Source organism: Xyrauchen texanus, chromosome 21, assembly GCF_025860055.1.
Source record: "Xyrauchen texanus isolate HMW12.3.18 chromosome 21, RBS_HiC_50CHRs, whole genome shotgun sequence".
NCBI lineage: Eukaryota > Metazoa > Chordata > Actinopteri > Cypriniformes > Catostomidae > Xyrauchen > Xyrauchen texanus.
The window spans coordinates 30,140,438-30,164,112 of NC_068296.1; the positions used below are offsets into that span (position 1 = coordinate 30,140,438).

The 23,675-nt window shown below is 41.8% G+C and overlaps 1 protein-coding gene across 1 annotated transcript in view; it reads right to left on the bottom strand.

The window, feature by feature from the left end:
- LOC127661703 (thrombospondin type-1 domain-containing protein 4-like) overlaps nt 1-22,723 on the bottom strand; it is a 71,314-nt gene extending 48,591 nt beyond the window's left edge. The window contains exons 1-7 of the mRNA XM_052152536.1: nt 22,541-22,723; nt 21,130-21,160; nt 20,867-20,933; nt 20,337-20,638; nt 18,602-18,926; nt 13,482-13,584; nt 12,439-12,575 (exon numbers count right to left, since the gene is read on the bottom strand). Of these exons, the coding sequence (XP_052008496.1) occupies nt 12,439-12,575; nt 13,482-13,584; nt 18,602-18,926; nt 20,337-20,638; nt 20,867-20,933; nt 21,130-21,152 (957 nt within the window). The 5' untranslated portion in view covers nt 21,153-21,160; nt 22,541-22,723. The remainder of the gene's footprint in view (nt 1-12,438; nt 12,576-13,481; nt 13,585-18,601; nt 18,927-20,336; nt 20,639-20,866; nt 20,934-21,129; nt 21,161-22,540) is intronic.
- Between the last annotated feature and the right edge of the window lie 952 nt (nt 22,724-23,675).

The following is a 23,675-nucleotide window of genomic DNA, read 5'->3' on the forward strand; positions in this document are numbered from 1 at the left end:
GGGAGACCAATAGGCCAATAGGCTCTCAGTATGTAACAGGGCAAGAGCCATTCATCTTAGGATCTTGCACAGAATACATATCACGCCTCATATAAGACACAAATACAATTCAACTCTCACTGCACTGCCCTAAATGCAAGTCTGATATAGGAGATTATACTCATTGTACACAGGGCTGCCACGTAATCCAGGTTTACTGGTCCAGAGTTGTGGTTCAATTACATAACATCTTGGGTTTGGCTTTGGGGCTTGATCCTTTATCACTCCTTCTTGGTTTTCCCCGTAAGCTCATTTCTAACAAGTATAAAAGACGTCTTTTTAGCTTGTAGACTTTTGCTGCCAGGAAGAATCTGCTGATGTCATGGATCAGTGATAAGCCTCCCTCCATTAAAGTCTGGCATTCAGTTATTAGAGAGACTATTCCTCTGGAACTCTTGATATGCATTATTCACTCCTGACACTTTTAACCACATATGGACACCATACCTTGACAGCATAAATGCCAGTGATATTCTACCACTGATATTCTGTGGTATGGTATAATATAGTGTTCCAGAAGTATATAGATTACATATGCATTCTCCTTGGATTTTGCTGGACCAACTGCAGATTTCCATTTGCAGTACAATGCTCTGTTGTTGTCTTATCTTATGTACAATTTTGCTTATGTATCTCCTTTGTTGTGTGTCAGGCAATTTCTGTTTGTTATCATTTTGTAATTTGTTAAAAGTGAACAAAAAAAAAGAAAAAAAGGAAGAGTGTTATTCACAAAACAAACTCCAGCCGCTAGGCGGAGCCAATGCAAAAAGAAACAAAAATAATGACCAACTTCCTCTTAACTCAACCATTGATTCTATAAAAGACAGCGCCTGTTTTGGATATGTAAATACTTTCCGACCGTCCTTCACTTCTATTCTCAGCTTGGCCGTAAACATCAATGCAAAAGCGATCTTACATTGATTGCAAGAGTTTCTAGCATTCCCTGCACTGATCGCGTTTCTCTCTTGTCGAACTCGCAAAGTCCAGGAACAAGAAAACATTATGATTCTTCCAAGAAAGCTCCTTCATTTGCTCCTCGACTGGTGCAACACGAGATCTTTATCGGATGATCTCAGAAATGTTGCCAGGATTGAACGGCACCTTTCTCCCTCAGCAGAACTCTGAGCCGGAACTCTGTGAGCTCGCTCGATTTCCAGCTTGTGGGCTGTTATGTCCAGCAGACTCGGGAAAAGCTCATCTAGGAATTTCACCATATCTCTGCCCTCCTCATGCTCAGGAATTCCAACAATTCGGATGTTATTCCTGCGGCTTCTATTCTCTAAATCTTCAAGATTTTCAAGAACATGTTCCAAATCAACTTTGGTCACGAGCGGATTTGTGAATAATTCCCTCTTCGATGACTCCAGATAATCGATTTGTTTCTCAACCTCTGCCACTCTTGTAACTAACTCAGAGATTTTTATTTCCATCACCGTAATCAATCGACGCATTTCAGCAAGATCCTCCAAGTCAGCAAGAAACTTCGTCAGCATCACCGACATGTTGGAGAGTTGACGCTGGATCTCCTCTCCCGCCGCGCCATCTAAATCGAGTCCCCATTCTGTAGACCTGTGGGGGCTTTCATCCTAAACATGTAAGTGTCTTTTAATGTCTCCAGAGCCTGAGGATATTGATTTCTTTGCCATGTTTTACCTCAAATAGCAAATGTGTAACTGGGTGAATAGAATTTCACCAGACTATAAAATAAGAATAATACAAATTTAACAAAGTGCACAGAGCTCATCGTTCACACGTCTTCTTCTTGCATGGCATCACGTGACCTCTCAGGATTTTTTCTTTATATTTATATGCGTCAGAAAATATTTTCATCTTTTTTAATAAACATTAAAGGGGTCATGACATACTCTTTTTTTATATATAGTTATATTATCATCCCTGAGGTCCACTGATAATGTTAGTGAAGTTTTTTGCACCAAGTTATGATTGGCTAACATCATGCAGCCCCTCAAATACACAGCCATATATCATGTAGAAAAAGGAAATCCAAGGCACTCTTCTTAGGAAAATAACGAAGCCTTTATTGGACTGGCTATATCATGATAGAAAAAATAATTAAAACATGTGGGGGAAAAGATACAACCCACGCGTAGCGGCACAAACAGCCTTCTTCAGGGTATATTTTCCAAACAAACAATTTCCTCTTTTATAGATGCTAATTGGAAACACCTGGATGACAAATAGCCTGCACATACAGAGAAGGTCCACTGGGAGGTGGTTACAACAAAAAAAAAAAAAAAAAAAAAAAAGCCATATATATTTGAACACAGCCATATATATTTGAAACTCAATCAGAAGAGAATAACCATGCTCCAAAACATTATAAAACTACATTTCAGGGTTTACACATAACGCAATCTAATGCAAACACATTGCATCCAAATATATTAAACTGTTCACTCAAGCACAGAAGCAAACAGTCGTAACATTTGAATGAATGAGTGAAAGTGTTTACTTACTGTTTTACGATCAGGTCCAACAGTGTCATATTATGAATCGCTTTATGGGGTTCGATGACGTAAAGTAGGGATTGATGTTGTTGCTTTAGAGGCGGTCATGAATTAATGGGCACCTGGTGGCAGAGGTAAGTCGCGGAAGTAGAGAATGAGGCGTCTTCGCAGCTTGCTTTCAATAAATGCTTTTATTGCATTGAGGATTAAGTTTTGAATACTGAAATTTACAGTGTGTTTTATAGTAGAATGTCGAAATATCAAGGAAAAGTTACTTCCTCGTGAATGACATCATCTACATAAAAGTTTTTTATTTGCAATAATGGAAATATACAAACTATAATCTAACTCCATGAAAACTGCAGGTCATCCTTATTAGCTGGGTTTCCATCCACATGCGTATTTTTTATGTGCATTTTGTGATGTAGCATAAAAACTACTGGATGGAAAATACAAGATGAAAAATAAAGACATATACTTGCTTCAGGTGAATATATTTTTTATTAGATAAGAACAAATGTACATAAACTATGATGGAAACACATTTATAGAATTTATTAAGAATAAAAGACTGCATTTAAGAACATTAAAAAAGTGACGTGAGTGAATAATTCATTAATAACTGGACTAAACAGAGACCAATCATCGCATTTTGCTCTGGCCATCCTGAAATAATGGTGTCCTGAAAATCCAAAGCCTGCAAAGAATTTGCAGACCAAATAAGTCAAATACAAACTTGAACTGAACTTTATTGAAAGGTTTATTGACACTTTCGAAAAATATAATATAGTTCCTCACGACAAAGAGATAAAGGAGGAGGAACGTACACACATAGTGCTCCCAGAACTGTCGCACTGATGTTCTTCTGATGTTTTTTCTGTGTGCTCTAAACTGTGAGTATTTAATAAAAAAAAGTGTCACAGTGGCTACAATTTCTCAGGATGTGACCACTTTGTTCTTTTGAATACATAGGATGGAAACACGTGATATTATGGTTTTTCGCATATAAATTCGCATATTGGATGGAAATATAGCTATTGTTGAGCCCACAGACCGCTGCAGCAGTGTGTGTTTGCATTTGTAATTATCAAATCTCTCTCATTTACTGTTCCTGTATGTGCTGCATATCATCAGTGAATGGCTCAGCAATAAATATAACTTAATGCAAGAAACAGGCGTTGACGAGCGGAAGTAACCGTGAGTTGAAATCACATTATATTTTGCTGGGCAGCAGAAAGACTGTTTGTTTTGTCTCAGTATGAAGGGTTAACAAGTTGAACATCACCCTTGTGAGACGAGGTTTACGACCCCCCTGGTATATGATGGTCGCTCTATGAGAATGAAACATGACCTTGTGACTCAGAAAGAAAAACACAATTCATTGGGGAGGTGTGGTTGTGCTGGGGCCAGTTGAGGGGCAATCACATTAAACAGTTAATGTAAATGTTCTAAGTACAAGTGTAAAACATTTCATGCCATTTATAAAAAATCTAAATACAATGTGGGGGTTTGACCACAAACTGTACTGTATGTTTGCCATGTTATTCTTTAGAATGGCAAATGCTGCAAAATGATAGATTACATAAACTAAAAATGATTTGATTATATCAGCATTGTGCAATGCAAAACGTCTAGGTTACGTATGTAACCTCCATTCCCTGATGGAGGGAACGAGACGCTGTGTCGAAGAAGCGACACTAGGGGTCTCTCTTGAGCGCCGAATATACCTCTGATCTATTAAAAAAGGCCAATGAGAAGTTGGCAGACCCGTATAAAACATACGGGTATAAAAGCGGGGAAATACATCGAGTTCATTGAGGATTTTTCTGAGGAGCCTGAAATGGTCTGGCCACAACAGTGGCTTGGCTCAGCGACCTGCCCAGGAAGGGGGAGGTAAAAGTGGCGAAATACATCACATGGGCCTCTTAGGTCACATGTGGGAAAATGGCGCGGTGGTAGATCCAGCCTCAAGGAGGGGGGAGTTGCTACAACACGGCGACCGGAGGGCAGCTGGAACTGCCTAAGGGAGATGCGGGTCCACTCGTAAGGGGACCATACCATGGAATATACACACAGGAGGAGTCCACGCAGGAGTCCAGGCCTGTGGAGCACCTATTCCAGTACAGGGTAGATTTGAGTACCCGCAGTGGATTGGGTCGGCGAATTCCTCCGCTGAATTGCGGACCCATAGGGCTAGGGAGGAGTCATCCAGGGATCCGAATGAATGGGATCTCCTGGGAGAGAAAGCGTATAGTTTTACTTCGGCCGAGGGAAAGGGCGCAAGGTGCAAGCAATCCGCCCGGTCAGTCCGTCAGTGTGTACCGAGTTCTACCAGCTCGGACCTGACAAAACACAGGATCATACTGACTCAACCCTGAGATTGTAAAACCTCGCAAAGGTATTAGGTGATGCCCAACCCGCTGCTCTACATATGTCTGCCAGGGAGGTTCCCCTGGCCAGTGCCCATGAGGACACACCACTCCTTGTTGAGTGTGCTCGGACCCTGTAAGGGGTGGGGGGGCACGGCCTGGGTGTGATAGGCCAATGAAATGGCATCCACATCTACCCAGTGGGAAAGCCTCTGTTTGGACACAGCGTTCCCTTTCCGCTGTCCACCAAAGCAGACAAAGAGCTGCTCAGAATGTCTAAAGCTCTGCGTGCGGTTCAAGTAGGTACGCAAAGCATGTACCAGACACAGCAACGAAGGGGTTGGGTCTGCCGCCTCCCGGGGCAGCGCTTGCAGGTTCACTACCTGGTCTCTGAAGGGAGTCGTAGGAACCTTGGGCATGTAGACCGGTTGCGGAGACAGCCTCCACTCCAGCCTCTCCTGCAGGAATAAGAACACTGACCTAACTGCGCAACTCTGTGGGTCTTCAGCCCGGGAATAGCACCAATTCGCAAACAATCGCCACTTTAGGGCGTAAAGTTGCCTGGTAGAGGGGGCTCTGGCTTGGTTGATCATGTGTACGATGGCAGGTGGTAGACCAGCTAGATCTTCCGCATCCCGTCCAGGAGCTAGTCGTGGAGGTTCCAGAGGTCTGGGTGCGGATGCCAGAGCGTGCCCCGTCCCTGAGAAAGAAGATCTTCCCTCAGGGGAATTCCCCAGGGAGGGGCTTTCGCGAGGAGTACGAGGTCTGAGAACCAGGCCCGGGTGGGCCAGTAGGGAGGCAAACAGGTCTACCTGGGCCTCTTTTCAATGGCCCGCGGCTGCGTGAAGCTGTCTGAAGCCAGTGCTGAAGCAGTCTCATATGCATCAACCCCAGCAGCACAACCCCCGCGGAGGGTGCCATATGCCCCAGGAGCCTCTGGAAAAGTTTAAAGGGACCGCTGTGCCCGGCCTGAAGGTGGCGAGGCATTTCAGCACCGACTGCGCACGCTCGTTGGTGAGACATGCTGACATTGAGACTGAGTCTAACTCCATGCCGAGAAAAGAGTTGCTCTGAACCGGGGCGAGCTTGCTCTTTTCCCAGTTGACCTGAAGCCCCAAACGGCTGAGGTGCCTGAGCACCTGGTCTCTGTGAGCGCATAGTAACCATTCATAAAACGCTGCCTGCGTGTGATCGCAGCCCAGGCATGTGAGGCAGCTTTTATGACCGTCAGAGGTGGGGAGAAATCAACCGCATCTAGAAACTACACAGAGGCGGAAAGACGTCTTTAAAAAGACGCGTCCTGAAAAGAACGTTCAACGCCAGCTGTGTATTTGCTCTTTTAGAGAAACTAACACTTTTAGAGAAAATAACTCTTTTAACTGCGCTGTCGAAGCGCCCAGGGGCAAACTGCACTGCTGTGAAGAGAAGGAGAAAGCTGCTGATATGCGCCGTAGATCCAACAGTAATCGCACTCAGAGGTGGGAGGAACAGTGTGTAACTCGCAGCTCACTGCATACACGACCATCGGCTCCAAAGAAAATTTCTGAATGAACTCGACGTATTTCCCCGCTTTTATACCCGTATGTCCGGGGGCGGGGTATGCAAATACTGTCTGCCAACTTCTCATTGGCCTTTTTTCATAGATCAGAGGTATATTCGGCACTCAAGAGAGACCCCTAATGTCGCTTCTTCGACACAACGTCGAAGTGAGCGACAGACGGGGAAAATAAAATTATTGATGGTGACTGTCTGACAAAAAGTACTTTATAGTATTATGGAAGAATAAGTGAAAGCACTACTTATTAAAAAAACTAATTCAGTCACGTAAAATGCCCTGCAAAAACTTGACTAATTAAAAGCATTTGGTGTTTATTACAGAGCTCTCTAGAATACTTGTGTGGCAGGGCAGAGGACGGGGCCGGGTCGTGATTCTACACACCCAGTCCCTTATCAGGCTAATCAAGCCCCCAAGAGGGATAAAGGTCGACTGCAGAGGATTGTTCGGAAGAGAGAGATAGTTTACGGACATGTCCGTCATGTGTGTGTGTTTGTGTCTTCTGTTTTAAGTTTTATATTAAACTATTATTTACATCGTCAAGCCAGTTCTCGCCTCCTCCTTTCCATTGACTGCTTTACAACTTGAGCCTGAAATTCTGTAATAATGCTGTCAGAAAATGTGTCAGGAATGAGGACCCAAATGCAGGAATGAGTGAAAAATAAAATGCATTTTATTAAACAAATGAAAACAGAAAAGGTAACACAAAACTCTCACGGGGGAGAGAAAACAAACCAAAACAAACTAGAATAAGGATAATAACTAGGACCGACCGGGAACTAGGGTTGCAAAGGTATGAGATTTTCATGGTATGATAACTATCTCAGAAAATATCACGGTCTCACAGTATTACACAATTATTATTATCAGTTACAATGACCCTTAAAGTAATGAAGATTTTAAAGTAAGGAATGGGCCGGGCCAAGGGACAGATGACAGACCATGGAGGGTGGGTGGGGGAGACCAGGGGGATGGTCTGGCCAGGATGTAATTGGACAAGAATGCCATTGTGGAACCAGAAAAGTACTCAGATGCCTGGATGACCAGGAGGCCAGGATGGAGCCAGAAAAGGACCTAGAGGCCAGGATGGACCAGGAGGCTGGCATGGGGTTAGACTGGACGTAGTCGACCGCTAGGCAGAGGTCAGGTTGGACAGTGACCGTGGGCTCAGGACCAGTCTGGGCGGCGACTGCAGGGTACTGAACAATCTGGGTGGTCTGAGTGAGTATCGTTGAACTTGGGCTGGGATGAAGGCTGAGATAACCTCATCCCATTTCATGGCCAACATGATTGTAGTGGCAAGGCTTCACCCATCACCGGGACACAAGTCCTGATGGGCTCATTCAGACCATCCCTAAACAACTGAATAAGGCAGGCCTGATTGTGACAGACCAGAGGACAACATCAAAAACTCCAACACACACCCCCCTCACTGACTTGTTCTCCTGCTGGAATTTGAAGAGTTTTCTGGCCTGCTTGGTTCTGCACCATGTGTGGGAAGTAGAGGACAAAAAGAAAAACTAATTCCTGCTGGGTCCATGTTGGTCAGATCGTTATATCAGAGAATGTGTCAGGAATGAGGACCAAAATGCAGGAATGAGTGAAAAATTGTATATATTTTATTTAACAACTGAAAACAGAAAAGGTAACACAAAACTAGAATAATGATGATAATATATTAGACCAACTGGGAACAGGAACAGGAACAGGAACAGGAACAGGAACAGGAACAGGAACAGGAACAGGAACAGGAACAGGAACAGGAACAGGAACAGGAACAGACTGACTACTAACAAAACTAACAAAATGATCTGACAAATACAAGAGGGAAGAGGGCACAATATATAGAGGCAAATCGCATGAGGAACAGGTGAAGGCAATTAACATGACAAGGACTAAACGAGGGAGAGTGATGAGGGTAATGAGGAGGCAAGGTCAGAGAAGCACATGGCTAAGACAAACAAGGACACAGCCAATTAATCATACACACGACAAACAGGGACAGAAGGGCAGACAAAAAAGGATCATGACAAATATGTGCTTCTCAATCCTAAGAATGCAGGAAACATACTTTTGTTCTTAGGAAGACCAGACTTGCCAAGCTACATTGGAAGAACGAACTCGGAAGGAAAAGAAGGATGTACAATGCATACATTAAGAACTTTGAGAAGTTCTGTGATCTTCCTGTCACAGCACATTAGTAGCCAGTGAGAGAACTACTGGCTAGTCGATTAGTCATCCAATGTGACCCATCCCTATTATAACAACTTTTATGGTGCTTTTTGTCCTTTTTTTAGCTTCATATCCCCTGGTCATTGTCTGCTTTCATTGTATGGAAAAGAGCAGCATGAACATCCAGTTAAACATCTTTTAAATAAAGTCATACAGGTTTGGCACAACATGACAGTGAGTAAATGACAACATTTTCATTTGTGGTTGAACTTCTGCATTAAAGAAATCTATTGGGTCCACACACACACACACACACACACACACACACACACACACACACACACACACACACACACACACACACAGTTCTCTAGCTTTTAGCAACAGTTCCGCTCTCAGTGGAATTCTCTTTAGAAAGGCTCTTTCTTTCCTCCAGTGTGTGAAATGGTGAAAATTTATCTTAGGCTTTTCTACAACTGCTGTTTCTCTGGACTCTTCCTGTTGTACTGAGACTCAGATGAGGCTTAACTCATCCCGATAGAGCTACAGGAGTGAAATATCAGCCTGGCTGATAACTGTGCCTGCTTATCTGACCTACAGATTTGTTTTTTTCTCCTTGTGTCAGTTCCAAATAAACAGTATACTCATGGTGTTATACACACCGAGCACTTTATTAGGAACACTACAGTGCAAATAAGGTGCCCAACATGGACTTCTGCTGTTGTAGCCCACCTCAAGGTTCGACATGTCGTGCATTCTGAAATGCTATTCTGCTCACCACAACTGTATAGAGTGGTTATCTGAGTTACCATGGCCTTTCTGTCAGCTCGAACCAGTCTGGGGGTTCTCTGTTGGCCTCTCTCATCAACAAGGCGTTTCCATCCGCAGATCTGCCGCTCACTAGATGATTTTGTTTTTGGCACCATTCTGAGTAAACTAGAGAATTTTGTGTGTGGAAATCCCAGGAGATCAGCAGTTACAGAAATACTCAAACCAGCCCGTCTGGCACCAACATTCATACCACGATCCAAATCATAAAATAAAGTACAGTTTTCAATTTTAGGGAATATTTATATATTTTCTGTAATAGAAGTGTTAATTAAATTTCATCAATTTGGTGTACATCTCATTTGTCACTGTTTTTGGCATTATATCGAGCAATGGAAACCTTTCCGGTCGACCACTAATTCTCATCTTATCAGATTGAGTTTCAGATGCCCAATTCATGATTCTAAATAATTCAGTAATTGGCTTGGAAATGTCACCCTATACCCAACCCAAACTCTAGCAGTCTTTCTGCAAACATACAGCGTCTACAGTACTTGTCAAAGTTAATAACATGCAATTTATGTCTGCAATATTCATAATCAGCACATCTTCCTCATTAGCTCAGGATGAGAAGTTAAATCACTGGATTTGCCAGACTGATCTCCAAGAGCTTTCTGAAGAATTAGAACCATCTGAAAGAGAATCACTTCAATCCCCAAACTACCTACAAGGACAGAATCAAACTACTGCACAGTCATTACCCTTTACAGTTGCATTTCTAAACTCGGGCGACGTGGCCACATGTTGGCAATCACAGTGGCGTCACATCTGTAGCTTGTTATTTCACTGTCTGTGTTCCATTTAGTTTCTGCAGGATATGTTGAAGTGACATGCCTGAAAAACACACAGCTGAGCGTGTGAGATTTTCAGGGATTTTCAGATTTTCAGGGAACTGAGACCGTGTCTGATTCACTCACAAACACAGAAGATCCACAAACCCAGGCAGTCAGCAACACTTGAATGCCTGACAGCCTTTACACACAGGATGTGGCATGGCACTCTGAACAATTAAAGCATATCAGACTAACAGAAAAATCAACGTAACCCTGGAAAGGATTCAACATTCATTCTTCAGCAAGACACGTGCTTCAGTATTTGATGATGATAAAGAGCGAGAATGTCTCTTGACTAGAAAACTAAACTACCGGTAGGTTCATACAGACAGTAGATTCAAACCCAGAGAGTGGCGAACCATGAACTGAAGACTCAGATAGACAGATCTCCACTGTAATCATGAAAAAGTCTCTAAAGCCCACACAGCTGCAGAATAAAAAGTGGCAGCTAATTGACAAGAAACAATGTGGTACCAAACTGTACCATAGAACGATTACAGAATTCATAATCCTCTACTGCCCCCAACTGGACAAAAGCAGGACTGTACTCTTTGTCCTGTGCAGTATGTACAAAAAGTGGTATTTGACCACTTTACAGTATGCAATGATAATCAGTACTATACTATATCATCACATGATTTCACTATGTTGCATATGTAGTTGAATGAGTGGTGTCCAGTTACCTTGTTTCATGCATTATTTTGCATGTAATGGAAGGTCATACAGCATAAAGTATATATACTGCATACTGAAAAATAACCTTAAATCAAAAAGGCGATTGGCTCTTTTAACTGAAAGTTGGGACTTCCATTCCTATAGAGCGCAACAGTCTGGTTCCAAAAGTATAAATCCCATTCATTTTCTCCATAGATGACCTAAACCTTTAGAGCAGGGATGGGCAACCTTTTTGACATGGAGTGGCTTTTTCTATTTTCCTGGTCAATGGCAACAAACAAAACAAAAAATAACCAGATTTTCCAAAGTATGAGTCCACTCGTGAAAATGTTCTTATTTTGCATTTTTCTAATTAAATTTTGTATTTTTCATTACAAATTATATTATCAGCATAACAGCTTGAGTGAAAATTTTAATGATTATGATATAATCATGATCCTGCATGTAAATTCTCACAGAGCATCTTGTGAAGGTGCTTTAATGAAAGAAACCCTGAAACCCTTTTGTACAAAATGTGTTAACAAAGTTAATGTCGCAAATTTGATTATTTTATTACTGATCACAACATTTAGTGGAATCTTAAATATTTTTAAATTATGTCATACTACATCACACAGTGCTGGGTAATCACCAGCACACAAGCAACAGCAAGATAGGAGCAGGTTATTTAATTAATAAGACATTTTCGATTCCAATCTACATCTTGATGTAATCCTTCCTCATGATCACGCAGCATGTTTTTATCAGCTGACCATTAGGAAGGATTACATCAAGATGTAGATTAGAATGTAGGTGCGGAATTTATATAAATAAAATAGTCTACTCGTTTCGCAGTTGTTGGCATGCCACTGATCTTTGTGTGCCAATGCAGGCACGTGTGCCATATGTTGCCGACCTCTGCTTTTGAGACAGACCTACCATGAGCTCAGAGGTTGTTTATCGATGGTAAAGTATTTGAAGCCATCAGTCAGCATTATTTCAACATCACTGTTTTAAAATCTTGTTTAATTACAAAATTCTTGCTGTTCAACTACACTACCCATGATCCAGCAGAGAGAGATCAATCAATCAGAGAACTGTGTCCAACTAAGCCCGTGAAACAAGTCCAGCAGCGAGCACCCACTTCCCTTGAAGCATTGTGAATGATGCAATCGAGTCAGTCTAAATTATATAGTTTCTATACTTATAATCAACAACCTAAAATCCACAGTTTTATACATTTCCATAATTTGTATTTGTTTTATTTTACATGGGATTGTAATTCATGCCCTCATGAAAGACGGTAAGTACACAGTCTTGTAACTTCAGGCACTTCTTGTGCTCTATAGCCATCACATTGAGCATAGTGTTCTCCCAATAATTTCTCCACAAGTGATCTGTCACCTCCACTTTGTGCTGTCTCTGATTGCATCCACCCAAAGAATACAATATGAAAACATAAAGAATTGACAAATCAAACAAAAATATTCTGTCAGTGGATATGATCACACAATTTCTACCTGACACTTTCCCGTCACACACACAGACGTGTCGTTTGGCCCACACGGAGTTCCATCGATGACTTGATCTGCCTGGCGTACATAGAATCTGAATCCAATGGCACGGCAGTTGAGTTCACACTGCTGTTCCCCAGAAACTGTGCAAAAATACACAGATCATGTGACTGATCAAACTCCATAGTGATTAATAAAGACCACTCCTTCATGGTAAGTCTATGGGATTTTTCCATCCATTACCATAGTAAAGTAATAGCACACCTTTCCTCAACAAGCCAAATGATTTAATGTTTCATTCATGTCTGTACAGGATGAATAACACACATTTAATTTTTATATTTCGGGACTGGGGTTTGTTGAAATCACTGTGAGCAATAACAATAGTGATGCCTGAATGAGCAAACATTACTAATAAAACATAAAATCAGAAATATTATTAACAGTGACCACAAGACGACGCTAAAGACACAAGATGAAAGTGAATTACGAAAACATTTTGTTCATTTACATCAAATTGAACTCCTCTACAGATCATTTACATCTTCCTGCTCTGTGTTGAGAGAGATGTGTTTGTAAGAATGCAGATACAATGTAAAAACTTTGCCATCACATCATTTTTCTGGACAGATTAGCTCATCTAGAGCCGGAGGGTAGAATAATTTTCCACAAATTATAATAGTGAGCAAACATTAAATCAAATACTGGCAGTTTCACAGTTAATAAATCACACTAGATCAGATGTTGTGAGGAAAACAATATCCTGCATGATCTGACATGTACAAAAATCCACAGTAGCACAAACTAACCAGTAACTGATTAAAATATTAGCCATTTCAAAATAAATGCAACATAATCTTTACAGCTAATTGACAACACAAACTTGTCCGTCTCTTTCAGTTTTTGTCTTCAGGGTCAAACCTGAAATATTTCTGACAACAACAGCAATACTTCATCATTTCCTTTAGTCTAGTCTTACTTTTATACTCATTTCAAAGAGTTTGTGAGTTTGAGTCAATGACTAAAAAGCATTTGCTCTAGAATCTCACCGTCATTAAAATGTTCCCATTTGTAAAGTCGACCCATGAATGGCTGTGTGTTAAACGTGGAGCACTGCAGATTTCTGTTTGGTCTGCTCAATGACGGACATGCCTGTGAATTAACACACACTAATTTTAGAGACGTTTCACCAAATTACACTGCAAAAATAATGTTCTTACTCAGAGTCTTTGTCTTGTTTTCAAGTAAAATTATCTTAACATCCTTAAAATAAGATACATATACTTTAGAATCAAAATAAGATAGGTCTTGTTTTCAGAAACAATGCTTAAAACAAAAAAGAAAGAAAAATAATTTTCAGATAGGCTGAGAAAAATAGCCTTGTCTTTCTTTAAATAAAGTTTATTTTTCTTACCTCTTCTTGTTTCAAGCTTAAATTTAGATTTATCTGAAACTAAGACTAAATACAGTTGAAGTCAGAAGTTTACATACACTTAGGTTGAAGTCATTAAAACAAATTTTTTAACCACTCCACAGATTTAATATTAGAAAACTATAGTTTTGGCAAGTCGTTTAGGATATCTACTTTGTGCATGACACGGGTAATTATTCCAACAATTGTTTACAGACAGTTTCACTTTTAATTATCTATATCACAATTCCAGTGGGTCAGAAGTTTACATACACTAAGTTAACTGTGCTTGGAAAATTACAGAAAATTATTTCAAGCCTTTAGACAATTAGCCAATTAGCTCCTGAATTGGACGTGTACCTGTGGATGTATTTTAAGGCCTACCTTCAAACTCTGTGCCTCTTTGATGACATCATGGCAAAATGAAAATAAATCAGCCAAGACCTCAGAAAACAATTGTGGACCACCACAAGTCTGGTTCATCCTTGGGAGCAATTTCCCAATGCCTGAAGGTACCACATTCATCTGTACAAACAATAGTATGTACAAACAATAGTATGTAAGTATAAACACCACGGGACCATGCAGCCATCATACCGTACAGAAAGGAGACACATTCTGTCTCCTAGAGACGAACGTAGTTTGGTGCGAAAAGTGCAAATCAATCCTAGAACAACAGCAAAGGACCTTGTGAAGATGCTGGAAGAAACAGGTAGACAAGTATCTATATCCACAGTAAAACGAGTCTCATGTCCATATAACCTGAAAGGCTGCTCAGCAAGGAAGAAGTCACTGCCCAAAACCAGCATAAAACGCCAAACTACAGTTTGCAAGTGCACATGGGGACAAAGATTTAACTTTTTGGAGAAATGTCCTCTAATGAAACAAATATTGAACTGTTTGGCCATATTGACCATTGTACTGTTTGGAGGAAATAGGGCGAGGGTTGCAAGCCAAAGAACACCATTCTAACCGTGAAATATGGAGGTGGCTGCATGTTGTGGGGGTGCTTTGCTGCAGGAAGGACTGGTGCATTTCACAAAATAGATGACATCTTGAGGAAGGAAAATTATGTGTAAATATTGAAGCAACATCTCAAGACTTCACTCAGGAAGTTAAAGCTCGGTCGCAAATTGGTTTTCCAAATGGACAATGACCCAAAGCATACCTCCAAATTTGTGGCAAAATGGCTTTAGGACAACAAAGTCAAGGTATTGGAGTGGCCATCACAAAGCCCTGACATCAATCGAATCGATAGAAAATTTGTGGGCAGAACTGAAAAAGCGTGTTTGAACAAGGAGGCCTACAAACCTGACTCAGTTACACCAGTTCTGTCTGGAGGAATGGGCCAAAATTCCAGCAACTTATTGTGAGGAGCTTGTGGAAGGCTACCCAAAATGTTTGACTCAAGTTAAACAATTTAAAGGCAATGCTACCAAATATTAACAAAGTATATGTACACTTCAGACCCACTGGGAATGTGATGAAAGAAACAAAAGCTGAAATAAATAGTACATCCGACGTTGTGTCGAATGTAGTGACACAAGGGGTCTTTCTTGAGAGCCTCGCATACCATTGAACTTGAGAAAAAGATTTGTGTCCCGAGAACGCCGCCACCACTCCCCTCCAAGGCCTGTAGGATGACGTTGTCACTGACCTCGAAAGCCTACAGAGCCACTGGTCAGGCCACCTCTGCCCTGCATCCCATAGCTCTCCTGCAGGCCCACCAAGACAAGGCACTCAAAGAACTGCACCTGGGTAGTCCCGACCCCGACGTGCTGCAGGAACTGTGCTCTGCCACCGACCTCGCTCTCAGAGCCACGAAGATCACAGCATGGGTACTTGGGCGGGCAATGGCCACCCTCATGGTCCAGGAACGCCACCTTTGGCTGAACATGGTCGAGATACACGATGTTGACAAGGCCCGCTTTCTCAACGTCCCCATCTCCCAGCTTGGCCTCTTCGGCGATACGTCGATGACTTCGCCCAGCAGTTTTCGGCTGTAAATAGGCAGATGGAAGCAATTTCACACATCATACTGCGGCGGCGCCCCAGCACAGCCCACACCCCGTCTGCCCACCGAGGGCATCCCCCTGCGTCCAAGCAACATGCAGCTCCACATCAACCCGGGCCCAGCTCTCAGTCCCACCGTCGAGTGCCTTGCAGGCAGCATACGCCCCCTGTCTGCAGGATCCCCTCTAGGACCTGGAAAGCTCCTAAGCGCTCCTAAGACGGAAGACCCGGGCAGTCAAATGTTCGCTCCGGAGCTGGTATCAGGACCACTCCATCCCCCGGTGGAGGGCTGGGAGGAGAATCTTTATTTTACTTATTTTCTTTTGCCCACAATGTCAATAAAAGAATGATTTCCTCACTCCCTCATCTAGCTGGTGTGTGCCATTCTCACGGCGCCCCAGCACCAAACTCCTACAGTCCCGGTTCCCTGGACGCAGTTACCTCGCCTCCGGACCCGCGACTGCCCATCCCCGGCAGGCCGGCGCTGACGAGTTCCAAAGACGTTTCTCCAGGACCTCTTCCTCAGTCTCTAACCCACCCCCTGCCAGGTGCGCGGAGCAAGGTAATTGCTTTGAGTCTTTTCTCAGCACCCACGCCTCATGACGTGCTTTTGCCTCCAGACGCGTTATTACCTGCACAACCCACTGCAAACCCCCACCCAGTACATCAAAAACGATCGCCACTCTAGTGCCCCTTGCAAAGAGCTTGGATGCATGGCTTTCGCTATCCAACCTGTTGCGTTGGCTGGCCAGGACCATCCGACTTGGCTACAAGATTCAATTCGCCAGGCTCCTGCCTCGTTTCACCGGTATTCGCTCCACTTTGATGCGCAACTCTGCTACTCAAGGATGTGATAAAGCCTGTCCCTCCAGCCAAGATGAAGAAGGGTTTCTAAAGCCCTTACTTCATCGTACCCAAAAAAGCCGGGGGGTACGGCCAATCTTGGACTTGCAAGTCCTCAACCGGGCTTTACACAAACTCCTGTTCAAAATTCTCATGCAGAAACAGATTTTAACCTGCGTTCGGCATCAAGACTGGTTTGCGGCGGTAGACCTGAAGGACGCGTACTTCCACATCTCCATTTTGCCTCGACACTGACCCTTCCTACGGATCACATTCGACGGCCGGGCGTATCAGTACAAGGTCCTCCCTTCGGCCTGTCCCATTACGTCTTCACGAAGGTCGCAGAGGCAGCCCTTACCCCGCTACGTGAAGTGAGCATCCACATACTCAACTACCTCGATGACTGGCTCATTCTAGCTCACTCTCGAGAGTCACTATGTGCCCACAGGGACCAGGTGCTCAGGCACCTCAGCACACTCGACGAGAAGTGTGGCATCCTTGTGGGCACTGGCCAACGGCACCTACCTAGCAGACATTTGCAGATCAGTGGGCTGCGCAACACTCAATACCTTTGTGAGATTCTACAATCTCAGGGTTGAGTCAGTCTCGTCCCGTGTTTTGTCAGGTCCAAGCCAGTAGAACTCGGTAATACGGAACACCTGACCGGGTATTCCGCTTGCACCTAGCGCCCTTCAGTAAAGTGATCCAGTGCGCTCTCTCTCCCAGGTTAGCCACTAAGCTCTCGCTTCCTGGATGATCTTCCTCCCTAGCCTTCTGACCTGCAAATTCAGCGGAGGAATTTGCGGCCAGACCCACTAGGAGCCGCAAGTGCTCTGTACTGGTGTAGGGCTCCACAGGCCTAATCCTCTTTTCAGGCAACTCCCTGTGATGTATTTCCGAGGTGCGGCCCCCCTGTCGGCGGACCCGCATCTCCCTTGGTCAGTCCCTCTGACCCCGGTCGCTGTGTTTGTAGAGCTCCTCCCTCATCAGGTAGGACCTACCACCACGCCACTTCCACGTGTGGCTTGACAACCCATGTGATCTATTGGTCAGACGTCCACAGTTTCTTTCCCTCTGAAAGAATAGGAACACCATCCCCGACGCATTTTATAGCGTTAAGATAGCCCCAGCCACTTTATGCTCTATGACAAGAAACATAGAGAGAGACGGTCTAGTTCATGCCGTTTTTAAAAGGGACACCTTGTGAGTGACAGAAGGGGAACGTCATGGTTACTGTTGTAAACTCCATTCGCTGATGGAGGGAACGAGACTTTGTGTCCCCTTTGCCACGAGACTAGACCTACCACTGTAAACGGTCGTACCTTATTCTCGGCTCCTCAGTGCAAAAACCTGACTGACAGACGCACACCCCCTTCCTTTTATACCTGTAAGCAGGACATGCAAATTCTGTCTGCCAATTTCTCATTGGCCTTTACTCAAGTTCAGAGGTACGTGAGGCTCACAAGACAGACCCCTTGTATCACTACATTCAACTTCTCGTTCCCTCCATCAGTGAACGGAGGTTACAACAGGAACCATGACTTTCTCTCTAATATTAGTCTAACATTTTTTATATTAAGTAGTGATTCTAACTGACCTAAGACAGGAAATGTATTCTAAGATTAAATGTCAAGAATTGTGACAAACTGAGTTTAAATGTATTTGGTTAAGGTGTATGCAAACTTCTGACTTCAGCTGTATCTTAAATCATTCTGCTTCTCAAGAAAATGCATCTTGTTTAAATTGTGATTTTACAGGAAAACAAAACTAAAATAATGATAAAAAATTATTTTAAAAACAATTCAGAGAAAAAGTTTACATTGAAGAGTCTATAAAATCTAGATTTAATTTCACTGTTCACATTTAGATGCAAAAAGAACAATAAAGGTACTGAGATTTTACCACGGTGTTGCAGATTTTGTGCTGGTTTGGTGTGCCGGGGCAGGAGTTGTTTGGCAGCGGGTTGTATGGTCTAGTTTGCACTGATGCTGGTGTGCCCACTGTGTTCCACTGCAGCTGGCTGTGGAGGGTGGAGCCAGGCTGCTGTACAGGTGCCCTGACAGGGCGCTGGCCGACTTTTTGGTTGGTGTTTCTGTGTGGGTAATTTGATGCAGATTGTCTCTGTCTGTGATGGGATGTTCGGCCAGAGTCTTTCTGTAAAGGAGTTACGTGTGGAATTCTGCCATTTCCATACATTCCTGGATTGATACGGTTACTGTTTGTTCTCCTTTGACAGAATAGAAAGAAAACAGAATAACTTTCATATAATTCTGAAACTGAAATAAATTCTTAAACTGACAATCAGCTTGTGTTGCTTCAATGGATGTGATATAGGGCTCAATTTTCGTAAGCATGTAAATTGCAGCACAAAGACCATACGCTACATCTTATCAGATTTTCATGAAAGCGCTAATTCTAAGTGCAAATTTCAAGCCAGGGCAAAGCACAAGTGGCCGTTGGTGGGAGTGTTAGTGCTATCTGTGTGTGTATGCCCAAAACTGTGGGTGTATTGTATGTAAATGGAGTGGAGCAAAGCACAATTTGCTATTTTCCTTAGAAATAAGTCATTGCACTAAGAAGTTTCAAAAGCACATCTGTTTGCAGTGCAAAATCTAAACTCAGTTCCTGCATTTTCAGTTTGGAGATTCCACCAGCAGTCCAAACTGCATGTCCAAACTCTGAAAATACTGTGGAACATCACGACGATCACTGTTGTAGCTGTTTTATGATTTTTTTTTATGAGAATTTATGAGATATGTGTTGAACTATCAAAAATGTATATTGGTTTTTTTTCCACCTGTTGTCATGGTTTATTTTTCAAGTATTTTTTATTACTATGTTTATACTGACAATTGTATTTATTATCTAATTTATATTGGTATTTTTCCACCTGTTGTCATAGAGTGATTTTTAAGTCACTGCAAAAAGGGCCAGTGGAAAAAGTCGATGAGAGTAAAATGTTTGTATTTGGTTTTGATTTGGTTTCTTTTGTTTAGCGTAATTTCAATTTAGAAAAATAAATTTGATTTAATTTTTTTCTAAATCAAAATTGACCAGAAAGTGACATGTGTTCCAATACAATCACTGTTAATACTAGACATGATTTGTGTGTCAGTAGATGAAAATGATTAATAATACCCTTAATAATTCGCTACAAAAGAAGCATGTGACATTCAGCAAGGATGCAGTTAATGCACAAAACGCTCTTAAAATAGGGCCCATAATGTCTGTATGTTAAAGGCTGAACGATTTAAAGATTTAGTGTGTTACTTGGTTTGTTTTAGTGGTCTGAAGCAGGTTGCAAGAATTTTTAGCATTTGTGAATGCTCAAACTAATGATCCCATAGTTTAAAGTGAACTTAACTGAAACCATCTTAAGTACAGATCATCTGAATAAAGTTTGCTTTAAGTCTACAATAAAGTACACTTATGACATGCATTGTGAATGCAATACATGCAAGGTTCGCTTTTTTTGCATAATTCCAAATATTTTTGGCCATTACAAGATACTATTCTGCAAAAAGCTGATGATGTCACAAAACAACTCAGACACTACAGAATGAATATATATGAGTGAATATTAAATGTGAAAAAATAACACAATAAACAAATGAGGACGATGAAGATGATGTCAAACCTCTGCCCATATCTGGTCACACTCAGCAGTCTGTGATCTGCTCGTGTAGATGAGTCTGAGCCTGTGTTCTCCACTGCTGTGTGTCTGTGTGGTGGTACTGTTAAGTCACGGCCCCATTCACGAGCCCCCGCCTGTCTCGGGGGAGCTACCGTAGACTGAGGACCATAGCGAGGCAGGCAGGCTCTAGTTTGTTCCTGAACCCCTCCACCACAGGAGCGTGAGCACTCCCCCCATGCCCCCCAAGAGCCCCACGAACCGGACAGGGCAACGCCAGAACCTCTCTGCTGGGTGTCCACTCCAGACTGGATTTGTGGTCATATGAAGATGATTATGGCACATAAAGAGGTAATAAAAATGACATAGTTTAATCATTAAAGCAGAAAACCACTAAGAAACATGAGACACCCAACATCAACTACATCATCTGATATATGTTTTTTCAACTAAAGCAGTGGTTATCAAACTTTTTTTGATGAACCCCCCAATTAATGATCTCACCCAGTCAGACTAAAAAACAATCTTTGTCTTACCTTCCTATGGTTTTCAGCGCAAATACACGTAAAGTTCAGCCACAGGACAGCTATTACCACAGCGACACTAAAAGTAAAAGATTGTTCTAGATTACAGCATTTACACTAATGCCCTCATGAGCAAAATGTACTTACACTACAGATAAAATAACCATGAAATAAGAAATGTGGTGGCCGTACCATGGTCCAGTGATTGTATCAGTCGGTAACAACATGGTACTTTAATACATAGAACGGTACATGATATACCATATTCGTCTCACCTGATGTTCGCAGTTCTTCTCATACTGAAAACTGTGGAGAAACAAACACCTGTGTGAGTATCACAAGTCACTCGCGTTCAAACGCATGTTCTCACACATCTCATCCTGTCACATGTGTGATTACGGTCTATCTTTAGTACTGGACCTGTTAAATGTGTGGATATGCAACCAGATCCAATATGTAAGAATTGAAATCAATGAAGTCTCATGAAGCAGGCCACAGGAATGTATAATGAGATATTAAATGAAGATTTGTGTTAAAGTACTGAGATATTAAAGGGAGACTTCACCCAAAACTATTTTCTCACCCTCATGCCATCCCAGATGTGTGACTTTCTTTCTTCTGCTTAACTCAAGTGAAGATTTTTAGAAGAATATTTCAGCTCTGTTGGTCCATACAATACAAGTGAATGGTGAACAGAACTTTGAAGCTCCATAAAGCACATAAAGGCAGCATAAAATGAATCCATCCTCCAGTGGTTTAATTCATGTTTCTGAAGCGATCCAATCGGGTTTTGGGTGAGAATAGGCAAACGTAATACATTTTTCACCATAAATCTTAACAGCAGTCTCCTTGGTAATCATGATTTCAAGCTCCCTAGCACCATCTAGTGTTCTTCGCATTCATCAAGCACTAGGAAGGGTTGTCGAGCTTGAAATCATGATCGTGCCTAGAGAATGCAACTGTAATGATTAGATAGCTTCCGATATCATGGATTAAACCACTGGAGTTTTATGGATTACTTTTATGCAGCCTTTATGTGCTTTACAGTGCTTCAAAGTTCTGGCCACCATTTACTTACATTGTATGGACCTACAGAGCTGAAATATTCTTCCTAAAATCTTCCTTTGTGTTCAGCAGAAGGAAGAAAGTCATACACATCTGGGATGGCATGAGTGTAAATAAATAATAAATAGTTTTGGGTAAACTATTCCTTTAAGTCTTGAGTTATAGTGTTACATTTAAACAAAAAGGCAGTGTCACTAACAACAAAGTACCAAAAATTTACCATGGTATTAGCATGGTAAATTGGTACAATGGTACTATTTTGAGGCTAATCAAAGTGACTGACGAAATTTGAGACTTTTTTCAATAGTCAAATTTTCAATCTGAATGCAAAAATATCATAAAATATCTTCCACTGTCTAACAAGAAGTTTATTTCAATGAAGTGTAACATCTTATTCCACTTACAAAAAAATACTGTGGTGATACCATAGCACACTGATGTCTCAGATTGTCATATCATGTCATTTGATATATATACCATGGTACTGAAAGATGATCATATTCATTAAATGGAATTTACATGGTTCTCAAATATACTTAGTAGAATACTATACTATGAACATAGACAGACAGAAAGAGACAGAAAGAGAGAGAGGTAATAGTGTAGTAATAATATAGATACCCTTTGAGCTCCAGCTGTTTTAATGGTGAATGTGTTGACGGATCCTGACGCGCGATTAAAAATCCAGCAGCCGACGTGTTTCTTGTAATCCATAATAAACGTCATTAATGACTTTCAAAGTTTTAAAGGGTTTTCTACACGCAGATAAGCCACTTCCACTCTTGAAAACGTGTTTCCCCGTCGGACATATCAGTCAAGTGTTCAAAAGTGGAGCGCTCACTCGCAACAGTAATGTCAGCACAGAGGGGGCGAGAGAAACAGCGCCACCTGCCGCAGTAAAGTGGAGGCGCTCAACGAAGTTGGAATACTGGATTCTGTAACTTTACACAGACATGGTTAATATGCGATTTTATCCCACTAGAGACATGTTTACAGGTATTGTGTTTTATTATTGAGGCTGTACTTTTTAATCAGTGTGTAGTTAATGTATTGGACCCGTTCACTTTAATTATGTGCCTCACTGAACACGATTGTTTTTATGTTTTTTTAAGAAAAACATTATCCCACAAACACTGTCAACAGAGTTTAACTTATATTAAACCAGAAACATTCCTTGTAAGAATAAATATCTAAGAATTTATATTAGGTCTCTATTCACATCTCCACTCTTCTAACGTTAATACTTTTGTCCCATGATTGATATTCAGCAAAGTACCCAACAAAACTCTTTTGATTCCCCTCACTGTCAATATTTAAGTCCTTTTTACTATAAATATCCACGTTCACTTTAACATTCTTCTTCCTTTGTTTTGTGCATATCACCACATAATGGACAGGAAGGAATATATATGTGGGAAAAAGCACTTAAATATTGACCTGTTTCTCGCCCACACCTGTCATTATTGCTTCAGTAGACATAGAATAAACCACTGGAGTCGTTTGGATTACCTTTATACTGCCTTAATGTGCTTTGGGACCTTCAAAGGTCTGGTCACCATTCACTTGCATTGTATGGACCTACAGAGCTGAAATATTCTTCTAAAAATCGTAGTTTGTGTTCTGCAGAAGAAAGAAATTCAAACACATCTGGATTGGCATGAGGGTGAGTAAATGATGAGAGAGATTTCATTTTTGGGTGAACTATCCCTTTACTATAATAGCAGGGCATGTTATCACATGGAAACCTGCTGTTAAT